General features: G+C 40.0%; 1 protein-coding gene across 1 annotated transcript in view; it reads left to right on the plus strand.

The window, feature by feature from the left end:
• Nucleotides 1-14,324, plus strand: part of frmpd4 (FERM and PDZ domain containing 4) — a 74,263-nt gene that overhangs the window by 43,400 nt on the left and 16,539 nt on the right. Inside the window, exons 3-4 of the mRNA XM_041843752.2 lie at nucleotides 10,399-10,559; nucleotides 10,882-10,984. Coding sequence (XP_041699686.2) covers nucleotides 10,399-10,559; nucleotides 10,882-10,984 — 264 coding nt within the window. The remainder of the gene's footprint in view (nucleotides 1-10,398; nucleotides 10,560-10,881; nucleotides 10,985-14,324) is intronic.

The raw sequence follows: 14,324 nt of genomic DNA on the forward strand, positions 1-14,324 counted from the left end.
AAGGACGATCAATGGAAACAGGATGCACCTCAGCTCAATTTTGAGTCTCATAGTAAAGGGTCTGAATACTTATGTAAATAAAGTATTTATGTTTTTAATCCTTTAAAAATGTGCGAAATATTTTTTTTTTTTAACTGTTTTTACTTTGTCATTATGGGGTATTGTGAGTAGATTGATGATGATAAAGCTTATTTAAATCCATTTTAGAATAAGGCTATAACGTAACAAAATGTGGAAAAAGGGAAGGGTCTTTATACTTTCTGAATGCACGGTATATAGTCTACTGGTATTGTTTTTAAATTGAGAACATAAAGATTTTAAATTGCTGAACAATATGTAAACAATGTGTGAGTTAAGCGATTCTCTGCTTCAGATGCACAATGTCAAGGGCTGCATTGCAAATGCCCATAAGGCTAATGCCATCATACTGTTGGCCAGTGGTTCCCAACTCCAGTCCTCGTGTACACCCAACAGTACTGTTTAATTTAGCCCCGGAAAAACACACCTGATTCAGGTATGTTTGTCCGGGGCTACAACAAAAATGCGTGCTGTTGAGGGGGTACTGGAGGACCGGAGTTGGGAACCACTGCAGTAGGTCTATGGCTGCATTGCCGTTGCATGCCATTATCAGCTGCAAAATTAGCAAAATTAGTTCACATGGCTGATATCCTGAAGAAATGGTGACAATCAAATACAACTAATTGGAGAGCTGACAACAAAAAGGTAATGTTCATTTGAGAATACAACACAGAGACAGATTCCCTTCCCCTCTTTACAGCAAGATTGTGATCTGTGATTAATCAACATCAACACTAGTTAATCTTGAATAATAGTTGAGTTGACAATGAAAACAAGTTTAAACACTTCACTTCAAATAATCAACACTATTTCATATCATTTAAAAGTGTACAAGCAAGCTAACTCATATGTAAACGTTAGACATTTTAGTAACAAGTAGGCTATTATTACTAAAACAAAATTTCAGGTGAACAAAAAATAAGTCAATACCATAGGTGGCCAACCTCGCTCCACTGATCCCTGAACTACTGGGGGAGCAGACTTCTGTTCCAGACCAGCAATAGCACACTTGATTATTATCTAATTAATTGATTCATTGAATCAGGTGTGTTAGTACTGTGTTGGAACAGAAGGGTGCACACCCAGCAGGGTTGGCCTGCTCCAGTTGAAATAAGTTTATACACTGTGTGTGACTTTTTAAACTGTATTTTTATTCACAAAATGTGCTAACATAGGTACACATATAATCCATCATATACACGGATATACCCTTATTCTCTTGGGACATTCATTGAGACCTCAAATTAGACAGCACTGAATATTATGTTGCTCTCTGTCTGGAACTCGAGAATAGTCTATAATAATAATAATATAATATATATATATATATATATATATATATATATATATATATAATATAATATATATATATATATCTATATATATGTATATATATATATATATATATATATATATATATATATATATATATATATATATATATAATATATAATACTCTCCCTTCTGAAAGCTGGAACTGCAAGCTAATCCTTTCACCCTCTTCCATGGCTGTTAGCTAGCTACATAGCTACAAATGCATTTAGAGTTACAACGATAAATTCATCAAGATAGCTATCTTAACTAGCTAATATTAAGTTAGCAAGCTGGTGATATTTACAGTTGAGGTCGGAAGTTTACATACACCTTAGCCAAATACATTTAAACTCAGTTTTTCACAATTCCTGACATTTAATCCTAGGAAAAACTCCCTGTTTTAGGTCAGTTAGGATCACCACTTTATTTTAAGAATGTGAAATATCAGAATAATAGTAGAGAGAATTATTTATTTCAGCTTTTATTTCTTTCAACACATTCCCAGTGGGTCAGAAGTTTACATACACTCAATTAGTGTTTGATAGCATTGCCTTTAAATTGTTTAACTTGGGTCAAACGTTTCGGGTAGCCTTCCACAAGCTTCCCACAATAAGTTGGGTGAATTTTGGCCCATTCCTCCTGACAGAGCTGGTGTAACTGAGTCAGGTTTGTAGGCCTCCTTGCTCGCACACGCTTTTTCAGTTCTGCCCACAACTTTTCTATAGGATTGAGGTCAGGGCTTTGTGATGGCCACTCCAATACCTTGACTTTGTTGTCCTTAAGCCATTTTGCCACAACTTTGGAAGTATGCTTAGGGTCATTGTCCATTTGGAAGACCCATTTGTGACCAAGCTTTAACTTCCTGACTGATGTCTTGAGATGTTGCTTCAATATATCCACATAATTTTCCTTCCTCATGATGCCATCTATTGTGTGAAGTGCACCAGTCCCTCCTTCAGCAAAGCACCCCCACAGCATGATGCTGCCACCCCTGTGCCTCACAGTTGGGATGGTGTTCTTCGGCTTTCTATTTTTGTTTCATCAGACCAGAGGACATTTCTCCAAAAAGTACGATCTTTGTCCCCATGTGCAGTTGCAAACCGTAGTCTGTCTTTTTTATGGCAGTTTTGGAGCAGTGGCTTCTTCCTTGCTGAGCAGCCTTTCAGGTTATGCCGATATAGGACTTGTTTTACTGTGGATATAGATACATTTGTACCTGTTTCCTCCAGCATCTTCACAAGGTCCTTTGCTGTTGTTCTGGGATTGATTTGCACTTTTCGCACCAAAGTACATTCATCTCTAGGAGACAGAACAAGTCTCCTTCCTGAGCGGTATGACGGCTACATGGTCCCATGGTGTTTATACTTGCGTACTATTGTTTGTACAGATGATCGTGGTACCTTCAGGTATTTGGAAATTTCTCCCAAGGATGAACCAGACTTATGGAGGTCTAAAATTTGTTTTCTGATGTCTTGGCTGATTTCTTTTGATTTTCCCATGATGTCAAGCAAAGAGGCACTGAGTTTGAAGGTAGGCCTTGAAATACATACACAGGTGCACCTCCAATTGACTCAAATTATGTCAATTAGCCTATCAGAAGCTTATAAAGCCATGACATCATTTTCTGGAATTTTCCAAGCTGTTTAAAGGCACAGTCAACTTAGTGTATGTAAACTTCTGACCCACTGGAATTGTGAAACAGTGAATTATAAGTGAAACAATCTGTCTGTAAAATGACCTAACCGACTTGCCAATACTATAGTTTGTTAACAAGAAATGTGTGGAGTGGTTGAAAAACAAGTTTTAATGACTCCAACCTAAGTGTCTGTAAACATCCTACTTCAACTGTAATTCACTTAGCTAGGTATACAGTGCATTCAGAAAGTATTTAGACGCCTTGACTTTTTCTACATTTTGTTACGTTACAGCCTTATTCTAAAATGGATTTAAAAAAAAAATAATCCTCATCAATCTACACACAATACCCCAAAAGCAAAGCAAAAACAGGTTTTTTAAAATGTTTGCAAATAAAAAACAGAAATACCTCATTTACATAAGTATTCAGACCCTTTACTATGAGATTCGAAATTGATCTCAAGTGCATCCTGTTTCATTGATCATCCTTGAGATGTTTCTGCAACTTGATTGGAGTCCACCTGTGGTAAATTCAATTGATTGAACATGATTTGGAAAGGCACACACCTGTCTATATATATCGTCACACAGTTGACAGTGCATGTCAGAGCAAAAACCAAGCAATGAGGTCGAAGGAATTGTCCGTAGAACTCAGAGACAGGATTGTGTCGAGGCACAGATCTGAGGAAGGGTACCAAAAAATGTCTGCAGCATAGAAGGTCCCCAAGAACACAGTGGCCTCCATCATTCGTAAATGGAAAAAGTTTGGAACCACCAAGACTCTTCCTAGAGCTGGCCGCCTGGCCAAACTGAGCAATTGGGGGAGAAGGACCTTGGTCAGGGAGGTGACCAAGAACCGGATGGTCACTCTGACAGAGCTCCAGAGTTCCTCTGTGGAGATGAGAGAAACTTCCAGAAGGAAAACCATCTCTGCAGCACTCCACCAATCAGGCCTTTATGGTAGAGTGGCTAGATGGAAGCCACTCCTCAGTAAAAGGCACATGACAGCCCGCTTGGAGTTTGCCAAAAGGCACCTAAATGACTCAGATCATGAGAAACAAGATTCTCTGGTCTGATGAAACCAAGGTTGAACTCTTTGTCCTGAATGCCAAGCGTCATGTCTGGAGGAAACCTGGCACCATCCCTATGGTGAAGCATGGTGGTGGCAGCATCATGCTGTGGGGATGTTTTTCAGCGGCAGGGACTGGGAGACTAGTCAGGATCGAGGGAAAGATAAACTGAGCAAAGTACAGAGAGATCCTTGATGAAAACCTGCTCCAGAGTGCTCAGGACCTCAGACTGGGGCGAAGGTTCACCTTCCAACATCAGGGCTCTTAATTGTTTGGTTGTGTTTAATTCATTCAGGTGTTTTAGTGTCATATAAAAATGTAATCTATTGTTGGGCTGGAACAACCAATAGTCAACAGAGAAGGTTGTCCTATCCCATTGAGGCCTTTGTCCTATGTCCATTCATTTTCCCTCCTTATTAATAAAGTTCTCAACAAATCTCATTGGGTTATTATATGAATATATGAGATCCACTGGAGTTTTTTGGACAATAATGTCCTCCAGGGTATATTGACGTCATATCGTACAATTTGTGTCTCCCCTTTTCATGGTAATGGCTAGAAGGGATCCAGCTGGGTTCAGGTCTTGACGGGAAACATTTTTTATTTGCTTTACTGACAGTTCTTGAGTCTTATCTCATTGGCATCCCCAAACAAGACAATTGTGTTTCATGATCGCGGGGAATCTGTCAAAAAATATATATATCCCGTTGTCTTTCCTGCCTTGTTAGAGCAGCGAAATACTCCCCAGAAAATGACAGAGTGTCTGTTGCCATAGGCCTCCATGTAAATGTTGAGAAAGACCCTGCCTTCAACCTCCCTGCTCTCGCTCCGTGTCTTGAAAGATTAATTGTGGGTATTCAGTGCCGAGTGGAACATGTGTCAGGAATGACTGTGAATTACACACTGGCTCCCCAGCCAGCCCACGAGCCTAATTACCCAGAACAGTGGGAACCATGGGGAGAGCTGCCTCTGATACTACAGTCCTGCTCCTGGAGAGTGGAATTGGAGAAGGGAAAACTGGAGGAAAATACAGAAAGATGCAAAGCTACACAATTTATGTGGTGTAAAACTGTAGCTGGCAATGTAAAAGCTGTTATCATGTGTGTACTGTACATGATCTACAAATGCATGTATTCAACACAGTTAGCATGATAGTCAAATTGAATAGCAGTGTATTTAAATAGATTAGGGAATATCCCTAATTAAATTCAACGTTGACTAGTTGAACTGACAGGGAGGGGGGGGGATCAGGGGATATAGGAACATTGAGTAACAATCTGACAGGTGTCAGTGACAGGTTGGCCAACCACAGGGGTGCCACAGGTCAAACATGATGCCAGTATGTCTCTGTCTGAACTTCAGGACCTGGGCTTTTACTGACCCCTCACTGGCACTTCACTAACCACAATGCACCACTTCACACAGGCCAAAGGCTCATTGGCTAATGGCCACAGTGTCTATTTCTGGTTTCCCATATGGCTGAATAATCACATGCAAGTAAGATGTTGCCATATACTGTCTTAGTGCTGAATCTTGAAAAGGCATTGAGTACATTATCTGTGTGACTGTGTGTGTGTGTGTTTTGTTTGAGATTTTCTTAATAAGAGTGGCAGTGAGCGTTGGCAGCAGGAAGATACAATGGCAGCTTGATTGTCATCGCCCACGTGTTCTATTTCGAAGCATGGCAGTAGTTTGTAATTTCGGACTAAATGCTGATTTTCAGCGTTGGACGTTTAAGGAACTTAATAAACTGGAAAACATCCAGTTGGTTCATATCGAAGAGACATTTAATGCTGTACTACTACTGTATGTTTTAGATTGTGGAAGAATCTGGCCAAAGTTACGGCAGTATTTCATAGAATATAATGCTGTTGTTGTTGTTGTTTTTTTTTGGGGGGTAGATCAGCTTAATATTGCAGATAGATTGTATCATCTATCAATGTAATTGTCTGCATCACTTCCAGTCCCCCATGTTTTTATATATATATACTCCCCTTTATTACTTTCCAACCCCGCCATCCTTTAAATTAGTAAACAACAACGCTTAGGCCTCTACTTCCAGCTTATACTTACTATCTACATTTTATGGACACAGTCAATTTTACAATAATTCTATTTTATTTGTTTTTGCTCCTGAACTTCTTCTACTCTCAACCTCTCTGATCATTTTCATGATGTCCATCCGGTTTGCTTCTATATGCCATATCTTCCCAAAAGCTCCCAACATACAACCTATATACTTATTATGGACACAGTATGCTTACATTATTAGTTATCTTGTTATTATTTGTTGTTAGTTGTTATTAGTCCCTTCCTTCAACTCCATTCAACACCTCCCATCTATCTCTTAACACCATCCATATAGGATTTCTATTTGCCATATATAGTTCAACTGTACTGTGATGTCTTACAAAAGTTCTGAACCTTTCTATTCTCATTGTTTCTACAGATTGTGAATTGAAAATAAAAAAAATTGCTAATAGTATTATTATGTTATTGATCGATTGACTATCACTTTTCAGATCACCCAGTAATGCTATCTGCAGGGTTAGCTCCAGGTAAATATTGCAATCCTTTAGCCATTCCTGGAACCGTGTCCAAAAACAAGCTACAAATGGACAGTACCAAAACAAATGATCTAATGATTCTGTCTCTTCGCAGCAAAATCTGCAGAGCTGGGAAGATTGTATCCCCCATATAAATAACATTCTATTGGTAGCAAGAATTTTATATAATAATTTAAATTGAAAGATTCTAAGTTTTGAATCCGGTGTCGTTTTGCGTATCAGTTCATTAACACTATGCCATGGGATCGGTACGTCAAACATCTCTGTCAATCGGCTGTCAATCCCTTGGTCCTAAAATGAAACTGATATACCTTTTTATTTATCACAGTTTTCCTTAACCAATTATGTTCTTTAATGCAAGGCCGACAGACAAGTTCCTTACTTTCTCCCCCTTCCACTTTCCTCTTCCATTTTTGCGGTAAGGCTGCAATTATTTGGTTGTAATTTTGGGTAGAGCAGACATTTCCATGTGTTTTTGTTAGCTGCATGTGCGACATAACTCCACCAGTCCTACTGATGATATCATTTACAAAGATTATACCTTTTTTAAACATTTTGTCAAAAAAAAAAGTTTTTGGGTCAATTAGTATATTTGAGTTTAACCACAATATTTGTTGCATTATTTGTTCTGTCGTTTCTGGAGGATTAAATTGAAATTGCAACCAACTTTCTATGGCTTGTTTTAGAAATAGTGATATCTGGGAGATTATTTCCCTTTCAAATAACTGAAAGTGAGTGGTTGTAATCTGAATAAAGGGAAAAAGGCCATTCTTGAACATTGGGTGAGACAATCTTACTAATTTGCTAGAGAACCAGTTCGGGTTTAAGTATAACTTTTGTATGACTGAAGCTTTTAATAATAATTTCTGTCCTCCGAATTCATATTAATTATATAAATAGGCCCGTTTAATTTTGTCTGGCTTGCGGTTCCAAATAAAATGGAATATTTTTTTCTCATATAATTTTTAAAACTGAGTAGAATAGAATAGAATAGAATGTTGGTGCATATAGATTTTGACATACTTTGTTAGATAGATTTTAAACACATTGTTGGCCTATTTTCATTTTGGATATACTGAATCTCACATCTGTTTTAAATAGGAAAAGTATGGTAAAAAAAAACTAACAGATTTATGTCTTTCAGCTGGGGTGTCAGTCTTTTAGTGACACTATTAGGGTTGCAAAGCTACCGGTAATTTACCAAAGTTACAGGAATCTTCAATAATTTTGGTAATTAACAGAAAATAGGGAGGAAATCTATTGTACCTTTGGTAATTTATACACTCTTAGAAAAAAGGGTTCCAAAAGGGTTCTACTTGGAACCAAAAGGGTTCTACCTGGAACTTTAAAGGGTTCTCCTATGAGGACAGCCGAAAAACTATTTTAGGTTCCAGATAGCATCATTCTTTCTAAGGGTATACTTGAATAACTATATGTATTCATATATAGTGTTAATGTATTATATGTGTCCATATTGTCCATGAGTTTCTAGTAGATAGACCATATGGTTTAATAATTAATGAAAAAAGCATCTAATTAACAATGGCATTCTTTTCAATTACCTCTGCAACTGACTTTTTTCACAACTTCCACCAATTTGACGGCAAAACATTGACAACAATCAAATATTGACAGTAAAATATATACACGTTTGTAAAAACATTTAAAAGGATATTTGAATGCTGAAAAAAATCATATTTAACACCAGTGGTATTCACTAAGTTGATTATTTATATTTAGGATAATGTTTTACAGCTTTGTCATTTATTTTTATTTTTAAATGATTTTATTTTATATGTTTTACATGTGATAAGGCCACACAGAGGGCCAGAGATAATTACAGACACCTACAGTGGGGGAAAAAAGTATTTAGTCAGCCACCAATTGTGCAAGTTCTCTCACTTAAAAAGATGAGAGAGGCCTGTAATTTTCATCATAGGTACACGTCAACTATGACAGACAAACTGGAGAGAAAAAAAATCCCGAAAATCACATTGTAGGATTTTTAATGAATTTATTTGCAAATTATGGTGGAAAATAAGTATTTGGTCACCTACAAACAAGCAAGATTTCTGGCTCTCACAGACCTGTAACTTCTTCTTTAAGAGGCTCCTCTGTCCTCCACTCGTTACCTGTATTAATGGCACCTGTTTGAACTTGTTATCAGTATAAAAGACACCTGTCACACTCCAAACTCCACTATGGCCAAGACCAAAGAGCTGTCAAAGGACACCAGAAACAAAATTGTAGACCTGCACCAGGCTGGGAAGACTGAATCTGCAATAGGTAAGCAGCTTGGTTTGAAGAAATCAGCTGTGGGAGCAATTATTAGGAAATGGAAGACATACAAGACCACTGATAATCTCCCTCGATCTGGGGCTCCACGCAAGATCTCACCCCGTGGGGTCAAAATGATCACAAGAACGGTGAGCAAAAATCCCAGAACCACACGGGAGGACCTAGTGAATGACCTGCAGAGAGCTGGGACCAAAGTAACAAAGCCTACCATCAGTAACACACTACGCAGCTAGGTACTCAAATCCTGCAGTGCCAGACGTGTCCCCCTGCTTAAGCCAGTACATGTCCAGGCCCGTCTGAAGTTTGCTAGAGTGCATTTGGATGATCCAGAAGAGGATTGGGAGAATGTCATATGGTCAGATGAAACCAAAATATAACTTTTTGTAAAAACTCAACTCGTCGTGTTTGGAGGACAAATAATGCTGAGTTGCATCCTAAGAACACCATACCTACTGTGAAGCATGGGGGTGGAAACATCATGCTTTGGGGCTGTTTTTCTGCAAAGGGACCAGGACGACTGATCCGTGTAAAGGAAAGAATGAATGGGGCCATGTATCATGAGATTTTGAGTGAAAACCTCCTTCCATCAGCAAGGGCATTGAAGATGAAACGTGGCTGGGTCTTTCAGCATGACAATGATCCCAAACACACCACCCGGGCAACGAAGGAGTGGCTTCGTAAGAAGCATTTCAAGGTCCTGGAGTGGCCTAGCCAGTCTCCAGATCTCAACCCCATAGAAAATCTTTGGAGGGAGTTGAAAGTCTGTGTTGCCCAGCGACAGCCCCAAAACATCACTGCTCTAGAGGAGATCTGCATGGAGGAATGGGCCAAAATACCAGCAACAGTGTGTGAAAACCTTGTGAAGACTTACAGAAAACCTTTGACCTGTGTCATTGCCAACAAAGGGTATATAACAAAGTATTGAGAAACTTTTATTATTGACCAAATACTTATTTTCCACCATAATTTGCAAATAAATTCATTAAAAATCCTACAATGTGATCTTCTGGATTTTTTTTCTCATTTTGTCTGTCATAGTTGACGTGTACCTATGATGAAAATTACAGGCCTCTCTCATCTTTTTAAGTGGGAGAACTTGCACAATTGGTGGCTGACTAAATACTTTTTTTCCCCCACTGTATGATAATCTGACGTACCGAAAAGGGCCACTAGATGTCTCGTGATAGATTACATATAATCCTTGAAAAATACCACAGTTCTGGTAGTTTACTGGTAAACTTTGAATGTCTCCTGTAATTCACCCTCCTTTTCCAACCCTAGACTCTATAATTGGTTAATATGAAAAAGTCTCTGCACACTTCCACTCAGATGCACATTTCTTTAATGTAGCTGAGCTTTCGGTCAGATGACCTTCATCAGAGTGACACTATTCTTACTTGTTCTATGGTTGTCTCTTTCCCTCTCTCCTCTCCCAGCCACGTGTCCCAAAGCAGCTCCTTGGACAAGGTTCGTCTGGACGGGGACAAGTTTGTACCTCCGGCCACCCGTAAGGTGGAGATGAAACGAGATCCAGTCCTGGGCTTTGGCTTTGTGGCAGGCAGTGAGAAACCAGTGGTGGTTCGGTCAGTCACACCAGGTAAACACACCAGCCCACCTGTAAACCAATCACCATTGCATATATATATATATATATATAGCCATTAGCAACAGGAAGTAAGATGTAGTACTATACTGTATATCCAATGGTGACCAGATGACAAAAGATGGCGACCAATGGGTGATGATGACATCCAATGAAAGCCTGTGTTATATTAATTGACCATGCACTTTAGGGTACTTCATAAATTAGTTAAACCTAAGCCTAAAGGCCAGAGTACAATGGATTCAGAAAACAAAGATGAATTACTAGCTAGAAACATTGTTAATTGGTACCACTGTGGTTCCCTGTGTGTTGGTAGGGGGTCCCTCGGAGGGCAGACTGACCCCCGGAGACGAGATCATCATGATTAACGATGAGCCGGTCAGCTCCGCCCCCAGGGAGAAGGTCATCGACCTCGTCAGGTACAGGAACTCAAACTTCTCTGATAAACCTGCCGAGTTTAGATGGGATTTATGTTTGTACTGTAGCCCAGTTCTTTCCTGGAACATTGTGACGTCAAGCTGTGTGTGCTTTGCGTGGCTGAGTCATTTTCATCACTAGTGCGTCATTAGACAGTAAATGTCTGTATGAATCCATGAATGCCTGTTTAAATTGGATAACTAACTAAAAGAAACAAACAGTGAACGTTATACTTTTAGGATAATTCCCTCTGTATAGTTTCAATGTCAACACCAATAATAATGTGTAGGTACATGTAGACAGCTTTTAGCCCACTGCTGCACCATGCGGGTCCAACCATATACCAGTGGGAATTATTTCCATGCGTCTTATTAGATTGATGTGTTTGACTCAGTTGAGTGAGTGAGTGAGTGAGTGAGTGAGTGAGTGGTGAGTGAGTGAGTGAGTGAGTGAGTGAGTGAGTGAGTGAGTGAGTGAGTGAGTGGCTGAGTGGCTGAACGGTCAGAGTCCTCTCATGACCAACAGTACATGTTGTGTATGTAAACTTCTGACCCACTGGGAATGTGATGAAAGAAATAAAAAGCTGAAAGAAATAATTCTCTCTACTATTATTCTGACATTTCACATTCTTAAAATAAAGTGATGATCCAAACTGACCTAAGAAATGACATTTTTACTAGGATTAAATGTCAGGAATTGTGAAAAACTGAGTTTCAATGTATTTGGCTAAGGTGTATGTAAACTTCTGAATGTTGTGTAGTGGGTCTGTACAGCAGATTATATGACAATAAGGAGTCCAGTTACTGCTCCCATGGCCTTGCAGTGTGCTGTTTCTCAGCAGTAAACCACTGTACCAATACAGAATTAACGGCCAGGCTTGAGTTATCGCTAGAACAGATTGCCGTAACACTTTATTTAGAGACCGTCTCTAGATGCTCTACAGACTATCTACAAACTATCAGTAACATTTCAACTAACTATCTACTAACCCTAACCCTAAACGTAACCCTTACCCTAAACTTAACCATTACCCCTAACCCTTATTCTGAACCTAACCCTAACTGTAACCTTAGGAAGCAGTTATCAACAGATACACTACATTACCAAAAGTATGTGGACACCTGCTCGTATTACGTCTCATTCCAAAATCATGGGCATTAATATGGAGTTGGTCCCCCCCTTTGTTGCTATAACAGCCTCCACTCTTCTGGGAAGGCTTTCCAGTAGATGTTGGAATATTGCTGCGGGGACTTGATTCCATTCAGCCACAAGAGCATTAGTGAGGTCTGGCACTGATGTTGGGCGATTAGGCCTGGCTTGCAGTCTGCGTTCCAATTAATCCCAAAGGTGTTCGATTGGGTTGAGGTCAGGGCTCTGTGCAGACCAGTCAAGTTCTTCCACACCGATCTCGACAAACCATTTCTGTATGGACCTCGCTTTATGCACGGGGGCATTGTCATGCTGAAACAGGAAAGGGCCTTCCCCAAACAGTTGCCACAAAGTTGGAAGCACAGAATCATCTAGAACGTCTTGCTTCCGGACAAGCTAAACACCTTCTTCGCCCATTTTGAGGATAACACAGTGCCACCGACGCGGCCCGCTACCAAGGACTGTGGGCTCTCCTTCTCCGTGGCCGACGTGAGTAAGACATTTAAGCATGTTAACCCTCGCAAGGCTGCCGGCACAGACGGCATCCCTAGCTGCGTCCTCAGAGCATGCGCAGACCAGCTGGCTGGAGTGTTTACGGACATATTCAATCTCTCCCGATCCCAGTCTGCTGTCCCCACTTGCTTCAAGATGTCCACCATTGTTCCTGTACCCAAGAAAGCAAAGGTAACTGAACTAAATGACTATTGGTCCGTAGCACTAACTTCTGTCATCATGAAGTGCTTTGAGAAGCTAGTTAACCTCTTAAGGATCTGACCCTTTTTTTCAATTTTCGTCTAAAATGACATACCCAAATCTAACTCCCTGTAGCTCAGGACCTGAAGCAAGGATATGCATATTATTGGTATCATTTTAAAGGAAAAACTTTGAAGTATGTGGAAATGTTAAATTAATGTAGGAGAATATAACACATTAGATCTGGTAAAAGATAATACAAACAAAAAAACATGCGTTTTCTATTTAATTTTTTTTTATCATTAGCTTATACACTAACTTGATGGATGATGGATGATTAGCGTATACACTAACTTTCACACATCTAGATGGCCGGGTGGGGTGGGTGTGGAGCCACAGACAGCAGGGGTTCAAACTGTAGAACCCAGTTCCTACATTTGAATATAAAAATAGATTTTTTCAAAAACAAAATACGCTACATTTTATCTCTGGGACCCTTAGGATGACAAATCAGAGCAAGATTACTGAATGTAAGTACATTATTTAGAAGTGAATGTATCAAACCAGTTGCCGTGATACGTTTTTTGTTGATGTGCACTCTCCTCAAACAATAGCATGGTATTTTAATTTAAGCTTTTTAAATTTTATTTAAGCTTTCATGCCCATATAAGACATGTCTATGTCCTGGAAAGTTTGCTGTTACTTACAACAGTCATGCTAATCACATTAGCGCATGTTAGCTCAAACGTCCCATATACGGGACACCGATCCCGTAAAGGTTAAGGATCATATCACCTCTACCTTACCTGACACCCTAGACCCACTTCAATTTGCTTACCTCCCCAATAGATCCACAGACAATGCAATCGCCATTGCACTGACCACTACCCTATCCCATCTGGACAAGAGGAATACCAATGTAAGAATGCTGTTCATTGACTATAGCTCAGCCTTCAACACCATAGTACCCTCCAAGCTCATCATTAAGCTCAGGGCCCTGGGTCTGAACTCCGCCCTTTGCAACTTGGTCCTGGACTTCCTGATGGGCTGCCCCCAGGTGGTGAAGGTAGGAAACAACATCACCATTTCGCTGATCCTCAACACAGGGACCCCACAAGGGTGCATGCTCAGCCCCCTCCTGTTCTCCCTGTTCACCTATGACTGTGTGGCCAAGCACGCCTCCAACTCAATCATCAAGTTTGCAGACGACACAACAGTAGAAGGCCTGATTTCCAACAATGACGAGGCAGCCTACAGGGAGGAGGTGAGGGCTCTGGGAGAGTGGTGCCAGGAAAATATCCTCTCACTCAACGTCAACAAAATGAAGGAGCTGATCGTGGACTTCAGGAAACAGCAGAGGGAGCACGCCTCTATCCACACTGACGAGACCGCAGTGGAGAAGGTGGAAAGCTTCAAGTTCCTCTGCGTACACATCACTGACAAACTGAAATGGTCCACCCACACAGACAGTGTGGTGAAGAAGGCACAACAGTGCCTCTT

Source organism: Coregonus clupeaformis, chromosome 23 (assembly GCF_020615455.1).
Source record: "Coregonus clupeaformis isolate EN_2021a chromosome 23, ASM2061545v1, whole genome shotgun sequence".
Lineage (NCBI taxonomy): Eukaryota > Metazoa > Chordata > Actinopteri > Salmoniformes > Salmonidae > Coregonus > Coregonus clupeaformis.